The sequence below is a fragment of the Staurois parvus genome, unplaced genomic scaffold (assembly GCF_062004578.1).
Source record: "Staurois parvus isolate SC_StPar_1 unplaced genomic scaffold, SC_StPar_1.0 ptg001432l, whole genome shotgun sequence".
Lineage (NCBI taxonomy): Eukaryota > Metazoa > Chordata > Amphibia > Anura > Ranidae > Staurois > Staurois parvus.
In genome coordinates, this window is record NW_028319228.1 from 4,659,673 (window position 1) to 4,680,312 (window position 20,640).

A 20,640-nucleotide genomic window follows, 5' to 3' on the forward strand; every position below is an offset into this window, starting at 1 on the left:
TATAGGATGACGTATCTGAGACCACCTATGGCATATAGGATGACATGAGACCACCTAGGGCATATAGCATGACGTATCTGAGACCACCTATGGCATATAGGATGACATGAGACCACCTAGGACATATAGGATGACATGAGACCACCTAGGGCATATAGGATGATATGAGACCACCTAGGGCATATAGGATGATATGAGACCACCTAGGACATATAGGATGACATGAGACCACCTAGGGCATATAGGATGATATGAGACCACCTAGGACATATAGGATGATATGAGACCACCTAGGGCATATAGGATGATATGAGACCACCTAGGGCATATAGGATGACGTATCTGAGACCACCTAGGACATATAGGATGACATGAGACCACCTAGGGCATATAGGATGATATGAGACCACCTAGGGCATATAGGATGATATGAGACCACCTAGGACATATAGGATGATATGAGACCACCTAGGGCATATAGGATGATATGAGACCACCTAGGACATATAGGATGACATGAGACCACCTAGGACATATAGGATGACATGAGACCACCTAGGGCATATAGGATGATATGAGACCACCTAGGACATATAGGATGATATGAGACCACCTAGGGCATATAGGATGATATGAGACCACCTAGGGCATATAGGATGATATGAGACCACCTAGGACATATAGGATGACATATCTGAGACTATGTAGAGCACAATGTATATGATATATGTGAGACTTTGTAGGATATACAGGATGACATACTTCAGATCACCTTGAATATATAGGATGGCAGATGTGAGACCCCCTAGGACCCATAGAATACATGTCTAATAGATGACATACATGGTAGACATAGGATGACAGACACGAGGTGTAGGATACATGGGTAGACATGCTGGTGCTGTGCCTGGCTGTGGGTGATGGTTGGGCTGTGTGCAGAGTGCGGTGTACATGAGGTGAAGGAGATGTGTCCGGCTGTGAGGCAGTCATGCAGTGAGGAGTGCAGGGCTGATGTAGCCGGGAATGGTGTACCTCCAGCCCCCTGGAATGGCAGGCTCCTCCCCGCACACAGTGCACAGGCTGGAGGTGTTTCATTTCCTCACAGGACACGTTTGTGTTCTCTCTCCCCATTCTTCCAGGGAGACACGGAGCCGACACGGGCTTCCCGTCTACAGCCGGAGCAACCCCGACACCTAAGACTGTGTGCCGCCTTTATCATGACAACGTCCCCCTCTGACTCCTCTCTCTCTTCTTCTGCAGCCCTTGCTGGAGGACAGGCAGAGCTGGGAAGAGAACCGCCTGGTGCAGCAAGTGAGAGAAGAGGTAAGATGCCGCTGTCTGCTCCCTGTCCTCTACCTGTTGCTGCACAAACTTCCCTCCTCACCGTCTCCGCCAAGCTGCTCCGCTCTCCTCATCAAACTTCACTACAAACCGGCAACTTCATTCTGGCTGCACCACATCTTCCTGATAGGGGGCCATGGACAGGACAAGTGCAGGAGATAGGAGGAGGACACAAGTGACCCTCATTGTCACACCTGATAGCACTGGGGATCCTTATCCTTGGTGACTAGAGTGCCAGGATGGGAAGAGACATCCTTTGTCCTCCGAAGAATGCAGGTCATTTCCTCCCTGTCCTCTCCCACCTCTACCTCTGGGAAATACTTGTATCACTTCTCATTCCATGTCAGCAGCACTACTGCCCATCTCCTGCCCATCTCCTGCCCATCTCCTGCCCATCTACTGCCCATCTCCTGCCCATCTACTGCCCATCTCCTGCCCTACACTTTGTTAACCTTTTACGTGGCCTTGTGATAGTCACTAGGACAGCATACACAAGAAGTCATTTATCCCATACCATCTCTGGACATTCATGGTAGTCCAGGGGATTATTATTGCATCAGGATAAAGTAAAGGGAGGAAAGAAACATGAAAGTTACTCTCTGGTTACTTTTGAGGGACACAGTTGGTTCTTGGGTACATACAGTATATATATATATGAATCACACTGAATTTCAGTAGATAGATGAAAAAAACATTTGAGTTACTCCTGTTTTCTGCTGCGTTTTGAGGAGCACTATTGTTTGGTGTGTGTGTGTATATATATATATATATATATATATATGTCTGTGTGTGTGATTTTGGGTTCCAGTAGACAGGAGAAGCAAACATTTGAACGTTATTCCTTTTGTTAGCTTCCTTTTGAGGAATACGTTTGGTTTGTATATGTACATGTGGCATTGAGTTCCAATAGGTGGAAGAAGCAGACTTTTGAACGTTACTCCTTGTGTCTGGTTCTTTTTTAGGAAAATGCCTGTTTGGTATATATGAATGCCATTGGGTCCCAGTTGGTTGAACAAGGCAACATTTGAAAGTTACTCCTTGTGTCTGATTCCATTTGAAGAATACGCCTGGTTGGTGCATATACAAGTGATATTGAGTTCCTGTAGATGGAAGAAGTAAACATTGGAAAGGTACTCCTTATGTCTGGTTCCTTTTGAGGAATATGTCTGGTTGGTATATATATGAATGACGTTAGGTCCCAGTAGGTGGAAGAAGCAAACATTTGAACGTTGCTCCTTGTGTCTGGTTCCTTTTGAGGAATATATTTGGTTGGTATATATGAATGACATTGGGTCTCAGTATTTAGAAGAAGCAAACATTTGAACATTACTCCTTATGTCTGGTTCCTTTTGAGGAATATGTCTGGTTGGTCTTTATTTGAGTGACATTAGGTTCCAGTTGGCGGAAGATTCAAGCATTTGAACATTACTCCTTGTGTCTGGTTCCTTTTGAGGAATATATTTGGTTGGTATATATATGAATGATATTGGGTCCTAGAAGGTGGAAGAAACAAACATTTGAACATTACTCCTTGTGTCTGGTTCCTTTTGAGGAATATATTTGGTTGGTATATATATGAATGATATTGGGTCCTAGAAGGTGGAAGAAACAAACATTTGAACATTACTCCTTGTGTCTGGTTCCTTTTGAGGAATATATTTGGTTGGTATATATATGAATGATATTGGGTCCTAGAAGGTGGAAGAAACAAACATTTGAACATTACTCCTTGTGTCTGGTTCCTTTTGAGGAATATGTCTGGTTGGTATTTATTTGAGTGACATTAGGTTCCAGTAGGTGGAAGAAGCAATAATTTAAAGTTTGATCCATGCCTGGTTTCTTTTGAGGAATGTGGTTGGCATATGTATGAGTAACATTAAGTTCCAGTAGATGGAAGAAGTAAATATCTGAAAGGTACTCCTTATGTCTAATTGATTTTGAGGAATACATTTTGTTGGTGTATATATATTTAAGAAGGGAAAAGACCTTTTAGTTATTTTCATTATTGGTGTGGTTGTTTTGTGTGTTCTTGTTGAATGATTTCATTCTATCCTGAAGAATGTTACTGAGTCTATTTTCATACACAGTCAGATATGAGTCCATTCTCACACTTATCTATATGAAGTATGCATATTTTAGGAACGTCATTTCAGACTGAAGAGGGTATGGAGGGTTTTTTTCCAGCCAGTGAAGCAATGGAAAAATGTGTGTAGTGTCTGTTTATAGTTTCTTATGCACATGGGCCATCTGCACACAAGGAGAATATCTCTAAACAAACTCTGTAATCTCCACTCCAGGTCTCCAAGTGGGCTCGATTGAACAAGAGGAACAGGAGAAGCACAGGCAGAAAAAGACAACACGAGGATGAATTTAACAATCAGGTAAGAATACAATTAGATATCATTGTCTCTCTTTTCTCCCTTGTCCCTAAAACGTTTTGTATGGATCAGTATGCTAAATAAATGCTACTGTTCCTTTCAATCTATGGCATATTTTCAGCATAAATAAATATATGTATAAATATGCATAGCCCTGAAGGAGCTGGTTGGAAGTGATCTGCTGGAAAGGCTGCACTGCGTCCTCTGTTAAATCATGTGTATTCTTTAAAACAATCTGTTCTTAACTCTGAAAGGTAGTTGGTATTACGTGTAAAGATTGCTTGCTTCTTTGTTTTGTTATGAGGTGGAAAATGATAAAGGAATAAATGTTTTTTACTTTATTTTACATTTGTACTGTATACAGTGTGTAATATACGTCGGAAAGATTTGCTGTTATAAATATTTTATGCTGTTTGTGTATTGTATTTTTGGACTAGTTGTATGTATTTCTATTTGCTAAGGATGATTTACAGTTTTATAATGTGTACACAAGTTAGATTCATTTAAATTATATCTGTCGTTTGCCAAAATTTCAGACAACATGCGGGGGCCTTAAAACGGCAGCCAAAGTCTCAGAAGCATGCTTTGCTACTTTGGTGTATTCTTTTTGTTACAAAAATATAAAGTAGGCAATCTTAGATTTCACTAGAAGGCAATGAATAATTTCAGCCTGTGTTTTGAAAACTCTGTTTATTTTTTATTGTCTTGGACTTAGGCATTAGCTTTCTTTTTCTGTTTTCTTTTTCTTCACAATAGCTGCTACTTCCTGCAGTTTTGGCCCCTTTTGTGATTTAGTGTTTGTTGCATGATGTATGTGACACGCCAGGATAATATTTCACTCCCAAGCTTCAACCTTCCTGACAGGTAGAGTGTAGATTTATTCTCTGCATCTAGACTTCAATATAATGGGGCACAGTAAAGTTAAAAGGCATGTTGAGGTTAGGAACAATATTGCCACTGTTTAAAGTATTACAAAAAATGCACAAAAGAGTACAAAGGACGGTGGCGTATAGGAACCAATGGCAACCAATCAGAATAAGTAAACTAAAAGCTGATTTCTGATTGGTCCCTCTCTTCTAGTTTACATTTAAACTAGACATGGGAGTTAATTTACTAAAACTTGAGAATGCAAAATCTGGTGCAAGTCTGCATAGAAACCAGTCAGCCTCCAGGTTTTTTTTGTCAAAGCTTACTTGAACACGCTGAAGTTAGAAGCTGATTGGCTACCATGCACAGCTGCACCAGATTATGTACTCTCTACTTCCAGTTTAATCGACCCCCATGGTCAACCTACCAACTGCCGTGGAACAACAAGTCACAAGGTGTCCTGCCATCTCAAAGCCTGAAGGTCGTGCTGTTAGTCTGTCAATAGACAGAAGTCTTGAGGTTTCCCAAGGGGCAGTTAGTGTAGGTTTATACTTCATAGTTTGCCTTCAGCAGGTTTGAATAGGGAGTGTGAATATTTTCCAATCTAATCATTTGCATGTACTATATGAAAACTATTCCTTTGTTTAAATATGTTATAATGTCCAGCATGCCATCTGGAGCAGATGTTTGATGATTTTGGAAGCATCCATGTGAGCTAAAGCCCATCATCTGCACAATGTAAATATCTATACGTGGATTTTTCAAAGAATGTTCATAATATGATCTGTTCATAATAAACAGAGATTGTTTTTAGTGATGACGCAGAATCCACTTTAATTACATGATTCATAACGTATGTGATTCCAGAAGGGAAAAGAGGAGAAGTTGTTTAGTTGAAAATGTATAAGAATGGAAGGCTGACTATAACAAGTGTAAAAATATGTTTAACTTCTGGGTTAGCCTTTCCCTGGCTTTCCAGCCTTTGTTAAGGGATTCATTAATTGCTGAACAGAACAGTAGTCGTATTACTGCAGCCAGTTTGAATGTGATTAAAAAAAAACATTTTTGTGGAAGGAAAACTCGTTTTATATCATGTTTTAATCCACAATACCAATTTGTTTTCACTGGGGATGTTCCAGGCTACATCTACACAGTAGATGTAAAGGCAGGAAATGGTGGCGGCCATTGCAACTATCCAGTGCCATCTGTAGTTGGTCAGTTTTCTGAGGACTCAAACACAACAGGGAGGCTGGTCCGCAGCCCCGAGCATTGCTACAGAGAACTGCAGATTAAAGCAACATAATGAAGTGCTTTTGGTCCAGAGCAGACTCAAAGATGTGCAATTAAAAGTTTAAAACCTCCATTACTTGCTCCCTGTCTAAGTCATTTCCTCTTCAACAATAATTAGATCTGTGCTGGTGTAGTTGTTATCACTCTGTAACATCCTTCCTTTTAGTGAGGCACCTCTCATAATTTTCAGGAACAACTTTTATCCTCCTATCTAAATAGCAATAGCCCCTATGCAATATAGGAGGCTGATCTGCACTTTTAAGAAATTATTATCTTCCTCTGTTATACCAGATCTGGAAGAATTGTAGCAGTCAGTGGCACATGTAGCATGTTCTGCTAATTCATCCTTACCTTGCTACAGTAAATACCATTCTTGCTGTTACATGTACACTAAAAGAACAATTGGAAAAAAATGGGGCTTTTTTGAGCATGAATCATTTTTCATATCATTTTTTTAATTATTTAAAAAGTAGAGTTGAGTATACTTATGTTTTTTAAATCGTATATCAATATTGTTAGATGTTAACTGAAATGTATTTGAGCTATGGTAGGAAATTCTGTTTATGAGTAATAAAATGTTTCAGTGATCCAATTTGCCTTTTGTGACTTTTTTTTTCAATATATTGGCATCGTTTTTACAGTCACGTCTTGTCATTTTTATTGGCAAGCTTTTGGACAGTAATTAGCAACTTGTGATAACACTGGTCGTAATAGTACTAGGTCATTAAGAGTTAGTTACGGCTTCCTAGCAAGGTGCGGGTGATTTCATATTCTAAACTGTTCTCGGCTTACCACACGTGCTTGTTCACGCAGTGGTGTCAGCAGAAAATATACGATTATTATTATTGTGACCTGTGTTCATTTAGATGTAGTTGATATTTTGTAAATATATTAAATAGATGAGTGGTTCTCACTTTACAAAGTATCCATCGTATACAAATGGCTGCTTAGCAGTGTACTTTCCATAATGCACATTGGAAAGAGAGAACACCATGCGTTCACACAATGATCTGGACAATGTTGTCTTTGTTTGAGCAGTTGGTAAAGTTTTAATGGATTACTGTATGCAGGGTGTTATTTTAGGTATGCACTCTCAGACTTCATGGCAATCATGTAATAGAGATATTTGGCTGGAGATATAAAGAACTTGTCTCATTATTTTTAAGGGAGTCTAGGAGGTATTAAGAAGATTTAAATTTGTGAAGACTCAAAGCCTTTTCAACTACACAGAGACAAAGAGATTGCTGCAACAAACAACTAGTGTGTGCGGAGGGCAAGATCGGAACATATTACTGGTTGTGTAGCTCAGAAAAAGCTGATGCCTCTTTTTTCCTAGAAGTTAACAGTTGGCAACATATAAGTCGCAGATCCTTGCAGTGTCACTACTGTATTACATATCTTTATATGCTTTACTAAATGCAAAGAGTATTGCCCATTAAAATATGATATTTTTCTGTACACATGTGTTGTACCAAATATCATACATTGAAACAGAGAATGCATACAAAATTATATTTTAAAATGTTGCATTATCAACAGTGTAATTTAAGCTTCAAACCCTTTCAGTGTACACTATATTTTGACTAGAGGGTGGTCCTCAGTCTGTTGCCAGACTGTGCTATCAGAGGCTGACTGTATGGGGAAAAGGCTGGATAGTGTACATTTAACAAATTAGTGCTAAAATATATTTTAATTTAAAATAAAAAGATTCAATAGGGTTGATTTACTAAAGGAGTAGAGGGTTGTCTCCCCATAAAGTTTATGTCCACTTTGCAAAGTGAATGTTGCAGAATAAGGTAAAGCTGTGTTCATTTTGAACACCCAGTCATGCATAAGGGAAACTTAATGTGCATCCATGGTCAAAAATAAAATCATATTTTCTTTTCTATATTGTATTTCAATTATTTATAGCATGCTGTTATTAAAGTGGTTGTAAAGGCTCAAGGTTTTTTTTACCTTCATGCATTCTATGCATGAAGGTATAAAACCTTCTGTGTGCAGCAGTGCCCCCAGCCCTCCTAATACTTACCTGTGCCCCATTGCGATCCAGCAATGTGCACGAGAGCCTTGTCTCTCCCAGGTTTCTCCCTCCTCATTGACTGAGACAGCAGCGGTAGTCATTGGCTCCCACAACTGTCAAATACAGCCAGTGAGCCAATGAGGAGAGAGCATGAGTGGGGCCAAGCGCTCCATGTATGTTAATGGACACAGAGAGCAGTGGATGTGGAACGAGCCTACTTAGGTGTCCCAATCTGCTGCTATGGAGGCACTAGGCAGGAGGGAGGCGCTTTTATTGCCGGTGGGGAACTTGAGGATCAAGGCTGCTCTGTGCAACACCACTGAAGAACAGGTAAGTATGACATATTTACTATCTGAAAAAAACTAGCTTTTAATATTTTAATCTGAAATATCTTGAGGATGTAGTTTGTGAAGATCCCCAAACATTTATTTCCTTGAATTCTGTGACATGTATTTACTATGGAAGTAGGCACTGCTGTGTTACACATTTCAGAGAGCCTGCCTTCTGATCTAGAGAGGTGCTGACAGGAGGAGATTCAGGATGTGGAGTCAGTACAGGAATCACTGCTTGCAGGCAGCAAGGTACTTTACCACTTGAAACTCCTCTTCTCAGCACCTCTGTAGTTCAGAAGGCAGACTCTGTGAAATGTGTGACACAGCAGTGCTTATTCACAGGCAATCGTAAATACGGATCACAGAGTTCAAGAATGTAAATGTGTGTGATCTTCACAAAGTACATTTACAAATTCAAAGATGGTTCAGATTAGTAGGAGTAGGCTAGAAAGAACTGAAATACATGTGAAATATATGTGGAAATGTATAATTTATACAAATATCTGATTTTAAATTTTGACCATAGATACACTTAAAAACACAAAGCTGTCCATTGCAGTGTGTTGTGGTAACCACTATGTGTTAACCCACCATCAGAATATAGGGTGCTTGCCTGAATTTTTCGTCTGTTCCGAGGTGATGGCAGAGCTTTAAAATGATTTGAGTGCCTTAATGTCTTCAACTTTTCAAAAAAAATAAAAAGGTGTACTACCGTAAACTGTCCTACTCCTCCCACCCTATCCCCACTGTCCTTACCTCCAGGAATGCTGAGTTGTCAGTGCCCATGCAGCCGGTGCAGCAGTCTAGCAGCTCAAAATCCCAGCTCTTTTCCATTTTCTCTATGCAGCGCTTCCTGGATGGATCAGAGCGATGCTCTGGGACAGCACTGACTAATCAGAATTGCCTTTGCCTGTCCCGGACGGGCTGCACAGAGAAGAGAGAGAACAGCTAAGATTTCAAATCCCCAGACCGCTGCACCAGCTGCGTGGACACGGACAGCTCAGCATCCCTGGAGGTAAATACAGCAGGGACTAGGGGGTGGTGGGTGGTGCAAGAGTGTATGGTGTTAATTCACCTTTTCTTTTTTTTCTGGAAAGGTGAATGAACACTTTAATGCAAATCACATTAGCGTGTGATATAATGCACATTAACGCAAAGCACCAGAGTGGACAGGTGTGACTGGGCCCTTATTCAGCCCCATTGAGTTAGAATTATACATTGATCACTGGAAAGATGAGTCATCTTGCTACATGTGAGGAGCTCATCATGCTTCCACTTTACTATAAATTAGGATATTTGGTGAATTCATGGATCTCCCGAGTAACTGACTGGTTCTATGGAAATTCTTGTGTGGACACCAATAAATTAACATTTTTATTATTATTGTTATTATACAGTATTTATTAAGCGCCAACAGTTTGCTTAGCGCTGTACATTACAATGTGAGACAACACATGAGACAGTACAATAGAAATACAATGCGATACACGAAGGGTTCGAGGGCCCTGCTCCTTGGAGCTTACAATCTAGGAGGGAGGGGATAGTGGTACAGGAGGAGATAGCTGTGGGGGATGGAGTGGTAGGAAGAGTGGAGGGGATCTGCAATTAGCAGGGGGCGGTGTAGGCTTCCCTGAAGAGGTGGGTTTTCAAGGTGCGCCTAAAGGACAGGAGAGTAGGTGATAGTCTGATAGCTTGGGGTAGGGAGTTCCAGAGGATGGGTGATGCCCTGGAGATGTCCTGGAGGCGGGCATGGGAGGGGGAGACCAGGTAACTAGAGAAATGGAGGTCTTGTGAGGAGCGGAGTGTGCGTCTTGGGTGGTATTTGGATATTAGGTTGGTGATGTAGTTTGGGGCAGTATGATGGACAGCTTTGTACGTCAGTGTTAGCATTTTGAATTTGATCCGTTGGGCAATTGGAAGTCAGTGGAGGGATTGGCAGAGGGGGGTGGCGGAAACGGAGAGGTTGGTAAGGTGGATGAGTCTGGCTGCCGTATTCAGGATCGACTGAAGCGGGGATAGCCTGTGGCGAGGCAGGCCAGTGAGGAGGGAGTTGCAGTAGTCGAGTCGTGATATGATGAGGGTGTGAATTAGCTGCTTAGTGGTTTCTGGGGTTAGGAATGGGTGTATTTTGGCGATGTTGCGGAGGTGGAGTCTGCATGAGTTTGTTAGGCAAGTATGGTTTTTAAGAGCAATTACATGCAAGTAGTGAAAACTCAAACAGTACAGCTATTCTAAAATCATAAAATCTTACCTCCTGTCTCCCCTGCACTGCTGAATGCAACTTCACTGAAGACGTTTTTCTAAAACTCAAAGTAATGTCAATCTCCTGTGTTTCCCACTGTGTGTTGTGGTTCCATACACTAACCCTGACCCTAATCCACCCCAACTACAGGGCAGAACAGAATCACCCAGTGATTCCTCTTCTGCTTTAAAAGGTACAGTTTTTATTGGGACTTTTGCTACCTTGTGTTGTCTGTAGCTTCTCTTAGTCTTGGCTGGGCTTTGCTAACTCTGGGGTACATCTGAAATTCTAAGAACTCTATTTACCTTGTTGTAATTAAGATCAGTGATATCAAAGGAGGGGAAGTATGGTTTTACATACAACTATTTGAAGATATCCAATTGATATCATGCTGAAATCAAGAGACCAAATGGAAAAAGGGGCCTGTGGGCTCTGTACACTTTAACCTGTGCTGATTCACAACACTTTGCTGTCTGGTTTATGTCCTTTTTATGCTAAATCCATGATGTAATCATACAAAGTATTTCCTAACAATGGTTACAGTTATATTTTGAGAAGAGATAATGTAAAATACATGTAGGACATTCATGTCTGTCATCTTTATTAAGCTGCTGATTGTGACATCAAAGTTGGCTTTCCTGGTGCTTTTATTTATAATTGGGTAGTGTGGGGGAGGTTTTTAACCTTTGTTAGGTTTTTGCTGTCTGTATCCACACTGGGGCAATTTCCTCTCACTTCCTGTGTTGAGAGCCACACAGTTAGAGATATAGATTGGAACATGAACAGCTATGAAACAGAGGTTTCAGCCTTTCTATTCTTTTTTTTATTGCTGGTGTCTTCATTGAAGAGATTGTTCTCCCTTCATGTGCCACACAGGATTAGAGGGGGAATCTTTGAGGACACAGATTGCAATATACATTAAAGGTGGCCATATCCGAGTAGAATTTAATTCCAAAAGTTTTTTGTTTTAAGAACATTTGTTCCATTTTCAAATTGTTTGCAGGGTCCAATCAGTGTTTGCTTTTGACCACAGTGGTAAGAGAATATGAAGGAACAAGATGAAAGATTTTTCTTGAAAGGACAAGCTTCTGACCGTGAAATGAGGGCTGTGTTCAGGAAAGCTCTACTAAATCAAATGTTAAAAGCAAAATATTTTGAAGTATTTAGAAAAAAATCTTCAGGTCAACGAATGTCTTGATGAGAATTTATGTACCATAATTAGTAGGAATATTTGTATGATTGTTCATTTGAAAATCCACTAGTGCAGGGGTCTCCAAACTTTCTAAACAAAGAGCCAGTTTACTTTCCATCATACTTTAGAGGGGCTGAACTGTGGCCATTGGGAGTAGAAAACGTCCCAACGTCAGTAAGAATAGACAATGCCCCATCTTTGGTGTCAGTGGGAGGGATAGTGCCCCATTTTTGGTGTCAGCAGGAAGAATTGCAACTCATTGTTTGCTTCAGTGGGAGGAAATGTGCCCCGTCATTGGTGTTATTGAGAGGAATTGTGCCCGATAGTTGGCATCATTGGGTGGAATTGTGCCCCATTGTTGGAGTCATTAGAAGGAATTTTGCTCCACCATTGGTGTCATTGGAAGGAATTGCGCCCCTTAGTTGGTGTTAGTGGTGGGAAATTATGCCTCATTGTTGGTATCAGTGGATGAAACAGTGCCCCAAGGGCTGGATAAAAGCAAGCAAAGGGTCGCAGTTTGGAGACCACTTCACTAGTGTATACCCAGCTTAATGCTTGTCCTACATCCCGCTCTCTCAAAACTTTAAAAAATATATAATTTTGGCTGGGGTTGTTGTAGTTGTTTTTATGTATTTCAGGCATAGATTTATTTTTGGAGAGATCTTAAATCGGAACTAAATTCTCCTATTGTTTTCAGCCAAGGAAGTCGCCATCTTAGCTTCTGTTTGATCTTCAACTGCTATGGTACTGCACATGTGATCAGCTATTTGATATTTTGACAGTTTTGTTGAGAGCACAAGCAAATGTGACAGTTAGCATTCCCAGCATGTGTAACTGTTTTTTGAAACTGATAAAACAATGGGTTTAGTTCCACTTTTAATAAACAATACCTGTAGTATGTAATCTTAACACCTTTCTGTTCAGCCCCAGTGTCCATTTAGTGCCTGTTCACATATATGCGGATTGGATGCAGTTTGAACCACATCCAATCCACATGACCTATGAAAACATTGCTTCCTATGGTGCCTGTTCCACTTCAGGTGTGGATTACAGGCTATTGACTTCTATAAGAACCATTTTTAAATTTGACCTGTGTGAACAGGATAAAATCCTGAGCTGATCTTGTCCTGAACCTGATTTAAACCTGACCTGAACCAGTGAACAGCTACTGCGTCAATTAGCTGTGAAACCTGAGCTTCAATCCGCACCGCACATGTGTGAATCAGCACTTAGTAGGGTCTGTACGCTGAGGGGCCGGGAAGGATTGGCGATCATGTGACCAATGTATTTGGATGTTACAGTGGTCACATGATTGGAAGCCAGTCCTTTTGGCTATTGATCATTAGTGGGAACTGAAAGCTGTCTATGAGAGCTCTGTCTCTGTATTGGGAATGTGCAGTGAGCCTACTCTTAGCACAGAAACGTTGGCCACCAAGTGACACATGTGCGGCATGTGGCTGTTATGCCCACCCTTTTGCCATTGCACATATACAGTGAAGGAAATAAGTATTTGATCCCCTGCTGATTTTGAATGTTTGCCCACTCACAAAGAAATGATCAGTCTACAAATCGAATGGTAGGTGTATTGTAACACCGAGAGACAGAATAGCAACAAAACATAAAAAAGAAATGCATGTCTAATAGATTATGTACTGATTTGCATGTTCATGAGGGAAATAAGTATTTGATCCCCTTCACAAAACATGACTTAGTACTTGGTGGCAAATCTCTTGTTGGCAATCACAGAGGTCAGACGTTTCCTGTAGTTGACCACCAGGTTTGCACACATCTCAGGAGGGATTTTGGCCCACTCCTTTTGGCAGATCCTCTCCAAGTCATTAAGGTTTGGTGGCTGATGTTTGGCAACTCGAACGTTCAGCTCCTTCCACAGATTTTCAATCGGATTAAGGTCTGGAGACTGGATAGGCCACTCCAGGACCTTAATTTGCTTCTTCTTCAGCCACTGCATCTACCATTCGATTTTTAGACTGATCATTTCTTTGTGAGTGGGCAAACATTCAAAATCAGCAGGGGATCAAATACTTTCTTCACTGTACATTAGGCAGGTTGAAACAGGTTAATGGCCACTGGATCAATTGAAGAAAAAAACTCCCAAATGGGAACACAAACTGCAGGAAACACCCGAGAGAGCTTGGAACCATTCCCTATACTAAGCAAGCTAAGAAAAAAAAATGTACTGGTGGTACCCTCTAGCTTTGAGAGATTTTCATGTTGTGGGTATTAGGTGCTATTATAGTTTAAGTTTATAAACAGTCACAGCAAATGCCTTTTAAAAAAACGGCCCTGCCATTACCTGCTCAGAATTCAAGCTTTGGGTGTACCTGTTAGTAGGTAGTAAGATGTAAGTGTAAGGCTTGCAGTTGCTGCTTATGGTAATCTAGAAAATCATATAGTCAGGGGTGGATGGTGTAGGATAAATTACTGGTGCTGTTATGGCACACTTTATAAATGATGAAAGGATAAGCCAATATTTTACTCTTGGTTTTATCGCTAGAAAGAGCTTCAATTATATAGAAAAAAAAATACAGGTATGACCATACTGCTGGCTTTTCTGTGCAGTTAGTTTTTGCATCCAATACAATATTACTGCTATACTCTGTACTACTACACTTTGCTGTGTCATCTGTATCATACCTCCTGGATGTTTTATCTAGCCTAAAAACTTCTTGCAGCCTATCCCTGTGCCTGATGCGCTGTCAAAGTTTTTATCCATGCATTTTTGTTATCCCAAGGAGATGCTAAAAGCTGTATGCTGTAGGTGCAACTCACTCCAGCTCTGCTTTTTCACTCCTAATTCCTCAGTCAGTACACAAACTCATTTCCGTATGCCTGACTACAATCAACACGCAGAATACCATTCTTTCTAATCATCTCTGTTCATACTTGTTCGCCCTCGTTTGTTCTATAGTCAAAAAAGAACATGATCTTTTTAGACAGCCTATTCAGACATTTCTATCCCATAGGTCTGGATAGGAGCACCTGTAAACTCATGATACATGCATTTCTGTGCCTGAATAACTCCTTCCTTTCACTAGAACTGCTCTTCTCCCCTTGCCCTGTGAGCATGACGTCTGCCCATACTATGCCCTATACCAGGGGTAGGCAACCTGCGGCTCTCCAGCTGTTGCAGGACTACAAGTTCCATCATGCTTCTGCAAGTCATAGCTGTAACTGTCAGTTTTGTAATGTTGCAATGCCTCATGGAAAATGTAGTTCCACAACAGCTAGAGAGCCACAGGTTGCCTACCCCTGCCCTATACCCTGTGAGAAGGCACTGTTGTGTCACACATTTCACCAAGCCTGCCTTCTGAACCACAGAGGAGCTGAGAGGAGGAGTTTCAGGAGGCAGAATCAGTACAGGAACCACTGCTTGCAGGCAGCAAGGTATCATGGGATATGTAGTCCTTAGAACTCAAATGTAAACAGCTGAGGAGAAGCTGCAAAGCATGCAGGGAATCCAGGAAGTTGTGGAAAGAGATGACCGGCAGACAGGCAGAACTCGTAACATGAGAGGAGATTTTTCAAGCAAACGTATATTGGATTGTCACATACAACTGTTGTCTGTATTATTGTTACAGTATTGATATACAACATGCTATGACCATAGAACTTTAAACATCCCCAATTCCAATCTGGGAATACTGAACTCAGAACATAATGAGAGACCAGAATGTTGTGTTAAATATGTTCTTTCTTTATTATAATTATATTTATTACTGAACATTTTGTTTGCTCCTTCAAAAACAAGTGTCATTCTTGTGGTAACCTAGGAGGTCTTCTGTGGGAATTGCTTTATGACTTAAAGAGGTGTCATTTCCTTTACAATGTCATTATGAAGATCAATATTTTGTTTTTTAGTTGTAAGTTGTTCCAAATGGAAATGTGATACCACTTGATGAGGCTGAATAGAAAGGTTTGAAGAGCAAACACAAAGCCTGATCAATGGCTTTGCCATTAGATACGTTGTATAATTTATTTATGCTAACCTAGAGCTCAAGACATGATTTTCAGAACACAGTTTAGAAGCAAATTAAGCAGAGCATTTTCTTGAAGTGATTCAAGAACTGAGCTGCTGTTTATTATGACCGTTCTACAGATTTTTATAGAAAGGTACTTTTCGGTAATTTATAATGTTAAACCTCTGCTTTTATTTGATAGGATGAAAATACCTAGCTATACTTCATGTGCTGAGCTTTCTGTTCCTGGCAAACATTGCCTGATCCTGTTCAGAGAATATCACAAGATGGTTTGCATTTACTTTATTGTTATGGTCATTCTCTGAGTTAGCAAAGATTATTTTTATTGCACTATGTGGACGTCCACCACCAGTGCTTCTTATTGCTTCTTGATTCTTGGTCAGCAATCATTGCCTCTTTGAAGCTCTTATTATGGTGTGTCATAGAAAATCAACAATGCATTACAGTACAATATCAGCAGACATAATTGATAGATTTAAAGGTACACTTTAGTCCAAACAGAGCTATGCCTTGAAATGTACACTAGGGACATAGCCTACTTACTCATGACTTCTGTTTCTCATCCAGATGTGGCTGTAATGCACCTGACCAGCTACTTAAAATCCCCCTGTTGCCTATAATCGTATAAATCTTTGTAGTATGCCGGCAATGTGTGTGCCTCGCTGTCTTTCACATAGCTTTTAAGATGAGTTGCACAGTTTAGAATCATGTAATTGGAAACTGGGACTCCACCTAACAACTTGCTGTGAAAGTAGCAGAGAGGTACATGTAGGGTCTATTGAGTCATTGGGGTTGATGTACTAAAGGTAAATAGGCTGTCCATGTTGAAAGGGAAGTTGCACTGTGCAAGGTAATTTTTCCCTGAGCTTAGTGAATGTGGTGCGTTTCACTTAGCAAAAAATACCCGATCAGGTGCAAGGAAAATAAAAAAAAACAGCATTTTTGCTTGCATGTGATTGGATGATTGTGGTCAGCAGAGCTTCACCTCATTCACTAAGCTCTCTTTCAAAGTGCAACTTCCCTTGCAAAGTGAACAGTCAATTTGCCTTTACTAATTAAATCCAATGCTCTTAATTTTTGCACAGTGACGGTATTTATTTGATGCCATTTGCTGTTCTTTGATATCACTTCTTGTCCACAGATGCCCTTTAAGGAGATAAGGGAGAACTCTGCTAAACACAATTTGGATCCACCCACAGTGTAGTATAGTAACCCAGTTCCTGTGTTCCATACCTCTTATGATAAAGGAAGGCCTCCAGAAATCAGAAAAAGTAATGCGGCCATAGACGGTTTGAATCGCAGTTGGTTCAGCAGGGCAGGCTGATTGTATTCAGTTGGATTGTGGTACGATTTGGGTACAAACAGCCTGTTGGATTTTTCATGCGATTATTGCCAGAGGCTATAGCTGCTAGCCATAATCACTGTCTTCTCACAGCAGGGATGGCTTTAGGGTATGTGTTTCCTATACTCTGTTCTGTGTAGAGGTTTTTCATCTGTGTGCCGTAGTGGAGGATTGGTACAATCACAAAAAAGGGTTTGCAGAAAAGAAAATGTCTTAATTCCCCCGTCAACACAGTAAGTGTTGATGGGTGAATCTCTCCCGCAGTGCCATTGTGTTCTGCTAGCAGGTAGCCTTTCCTGCCAGCAAAATACAATGATCACTACTGGCGGCTATAGCCATTGGCAGCAATCACATGAAAAAAATCCAACAGCCTGGTTGTACTGAAGTTGATCGATGGTTCGACTTCAGTACAACCAGCCTGCCCATAGATGGATCAAATCTCAGTTGATCTCTGCTGAACCGGCCGAGATATGATCCATCTATAGCTGGCTTAACATTCCCCAGTTTATCCAGAACAAAGAAAAAAACTGGTTGTAAGTTGGACTTTAGGTTTTTCTTTTTTTGCACTGTCATGCTTGCTTGCTTTACCATACATAGTCTGTACTTTGCTAGGGTGTTTGCACACTGAATGACTGCATGTGACTCTTGACACACTCTAGTCCATAATACAACAGAACAAGTCCACCAAATTCGGAGTACCACGCCATCGTTGACAGTAAACATTTCTAAATAAACTATTTACTATGTACAACATAAATAGATTTCATGGCCACAACAAGTCACCATCTAACACCCATAATAAATTGATACACTTTGGAGCCGAAAATGTTTTCTGACACACTGGCTGGAAATGATGGGCACCCTCTACAGGCAGCAGCAGTTTAAATGGCACAACACGACTCTAATTATAGTTACATTTTTAACATTACTCTACTTATAGTTACACATTTTTAACATTTTACGAACCTAATGTTTTATCTCCTCACTGTCAGTGGATAAACAGTTTATTGATAACATCGCACACACACGCACATGAATGTATATGTATACATTTTTTTTTTAAATATATATGCATTTTGATTACTGTCAAATGTGTTGTGTGTCTTTATATGCTGTCACATAGTATGTTAGCTTTAAAAATGATGTTTATGTTTTATTACTGTTCTTTCAAACCCCCTTTTTTTGTTACAACACAACACTTATTGTGTATTTTTTGTGACAACAATTGAGTGATTTTTAGGCCTAGCTGGCATAGTTCTTTATTCTCCAAATAAAGCAAAGTAGGGCACAGGAACATAATAGACTTAGGTTACAGGTGGAAAGATTTTGTCTCTTGAACCAGTGAATAGGGACAGCTGGTGTAAAAAAAACCCATGCAAGCACAGGCTACAAAACCAGAACTTCACGTGCCTGTTTTTCCTCTAGCTGTAAACTTGATTCAAGAGGACTAATACTGAATGTATTTGGTAGAATGGTGCAGCTGTGAAATATTTTAGAAAAGACACAATGTAAAAATCTGTATAACTGCTTATCGTACAACCAGACCAATGTCGTTGCAGCTGTGAAGTGTCCCCAATTTCTGTCTAGAATCCAGGGTGGGTGTACATTTTGATGGAATTTTATGGGCAACTTTTTGTACTGCTGTTGTGATCTGATAAATGTGAAAACAAAGCAATGAATTATATGGAACTACACCTACAGTATACAGTATAGCTTCCTTAAATTGTGATTGTTTTTAAACTTAAAATTTCTTTTTGCTGTCCAATAGATTACAGAAGTGTTAGATTCCCTGACAGGTTTTATATTACTGTCTGTGTGCCCTCTGTGGAGATTGCCCTTCTATATTTGGCCTGGTAACCTCTATCTCTAGTACAGAAAATGACAAGGAATCCAACATTTTTAGAGTTGCCACCATAGCAGGAAGATCTGTAACAGTGACGACTGTCATTCCCTATTGTGTCTCTGAGACAGGAAGTGAATGAGAGTCTCCCAAATGGAACACCAATAGCTATTTTTAAAATGTGAAGTTTTGTTTGTGATAATTATTATTGATATTATTATTAATACAATTGTGTGGATTATTTTTATTTTTTTACCTAACAAAACAAAAGTTATTGGATTCTCCCAGTGTTTTACTTAAGGCTGTGTGTGTTTTTTAACTGTCTGTTTTTCACTGAATATATACATTTTAAAGCACTTACTGACAGCAAATTATTTTTGCAGTTTGCCATTTTCACTTTTATAAATTGATATGCCAGATTTCTAGAGTCTAAAAATGACTTACAGCAGTACAGACCCTGCAACAAAACCACTTTTAAGTTCTGTACCCATTAAGGCAGGCCATTTATTTATTTTATTATTTATTTTTTTTAATGCATTGCATCACAATGTATGGCATGTGTGTCATGGTGCATTGCCACCTACTGTAGTTGTGCATTGGGGTGCCATTCTAAATTAATGACCCCTCACCAAGTAAAGTGTTGTGCCTTTTGATACTGCAGAATAAAATGTGCATTTTATTGCACAGTAGTGTATCATTTAGCTAATCTAAAGTAGTACAGACTGTTCACTTAGGAAAGTAATTGTTCATTTCGCTTACTAAAGAAGGCAAATAAGAATCAAAACCCATTCATTTGCAAAGAAAATGAAAAAAGTGACATTGTTTTCTTGAAAGTGATCGGATGATTGAAGTTAACACCGCTTCATTTTGGTAAATCAATTCCAATGTCTTGCACATGTTGCTGCCAGAGTGTCAGCAAACTTCACGGCGTGTACAGTGAGCTTCAAGAACACCATTAAGTGATCACTTTCCATTTTATTAATGTGAAATGCAAATCTTTTGCAAGTATACATGTATATATACATAATGCCTGAAATAAAACATTCTGCTTCCTGTTTAGTGTAAGAGTCTTTTCAGTTGTTTCCCTTGGGCTACTTCAGTGAACGCTCTGTAGGCCTGGATAATCTCACAGACCCTCCCAAAGCTAAGTGGCTTCATATGCATCTGTGCGGCCTTACTTTTTAAGGTTAGAATGATTCCATTAAAATGCCATTATGCTTTTTGAAAGTGACAGATGGAGTAGATTTTTGTCACATACTTTCAGCATTCATTTTATCATGTACATTTCAGTAGTTCAAGTCTTATTACCAAACTTCATTGATATAAAAAAGAGAAGTTTTCTAATATGTAATAGAAAAATAGGGAAAAGTTTGTTGCAGAGTTGGAAATTGAAATCTACCTAGTTATTTGTTGTATTTCCAAGTTAAAGCTAAACTGGAAATGACACACACATATTTTTTTTAACAGTTTTCTCATTTTGTTGGGCCAGTCTTTTAAGCCAGGTAAGTCTGTTAGACAGCATAACCAAGTTAGAGACCTCCCTGCAGGCAATACAGCAGTGAAATGCAAGGTCCTGCTTTTTAATAGACCCTTTACCATGGAAATATGCTGAATAAAACAATTGCTAGTAAAAAAGATACCTACCTTAGACTCCGGGCCTCCAACCTTCTCACCTTGGTGCCAGTGATGTCCCTCGGACTTCCCTTGGGATCCTCTGTAAACTGAGGTTCTCAAATCTCAAAAGAATAGGCTCCTGAACAGCTAGGTGTAAATGAGTTGTCTGAAGTGTACCCTGTGG

The 20,640-nt window shown here is 39.9% G+C and overlaps 1 protein-coding gene and 1 long non-coding RNA gene across 2 annotated transcripts in view; one reads left to right on the forward strand and one right to left on the reverse strand.

The window, feature by feature from the left end:
- LOC149436022 (uncharacterized) overlaps nucleotides 1–1,673 on the reverse strand; it is a 40,314-nt gene extending 38,641 nt beyond the window's left edge. Inside the window, exon 1 of the long non-coding RNA XR_016308343.1 lies at nucleotides 1,536–1,673. This is a non-coding gene — a long non-coding RNA (uncharacterized LOC149436022). The remainder of the gene's footprint in view (nucleotides 1–1,535) is intronic.
- Nucleotides 1–20,640, forward strand: part of AOPEP (aminopeptidase O (putative)) — a 597,182-nt gene that overhangs the window by 444,449 nt on the left and 132,093 nt on the right. Inside the window, exons 12-13 of the mRNA XM_089662129.1 lie at nucleotides 1,261–1,323; nucleotides 3,639–3,722. Coding sequence (XP_089518255.1) covers nucleotides 1,261–1,323; nucleotides 3,639–3,722 — 147 coding nt within the window. The remainder of the gene's footprint in view (nucleotides 1–1,260; nucleotides 1,324–3,638; nucleotides 3,723–20,640) is intronic.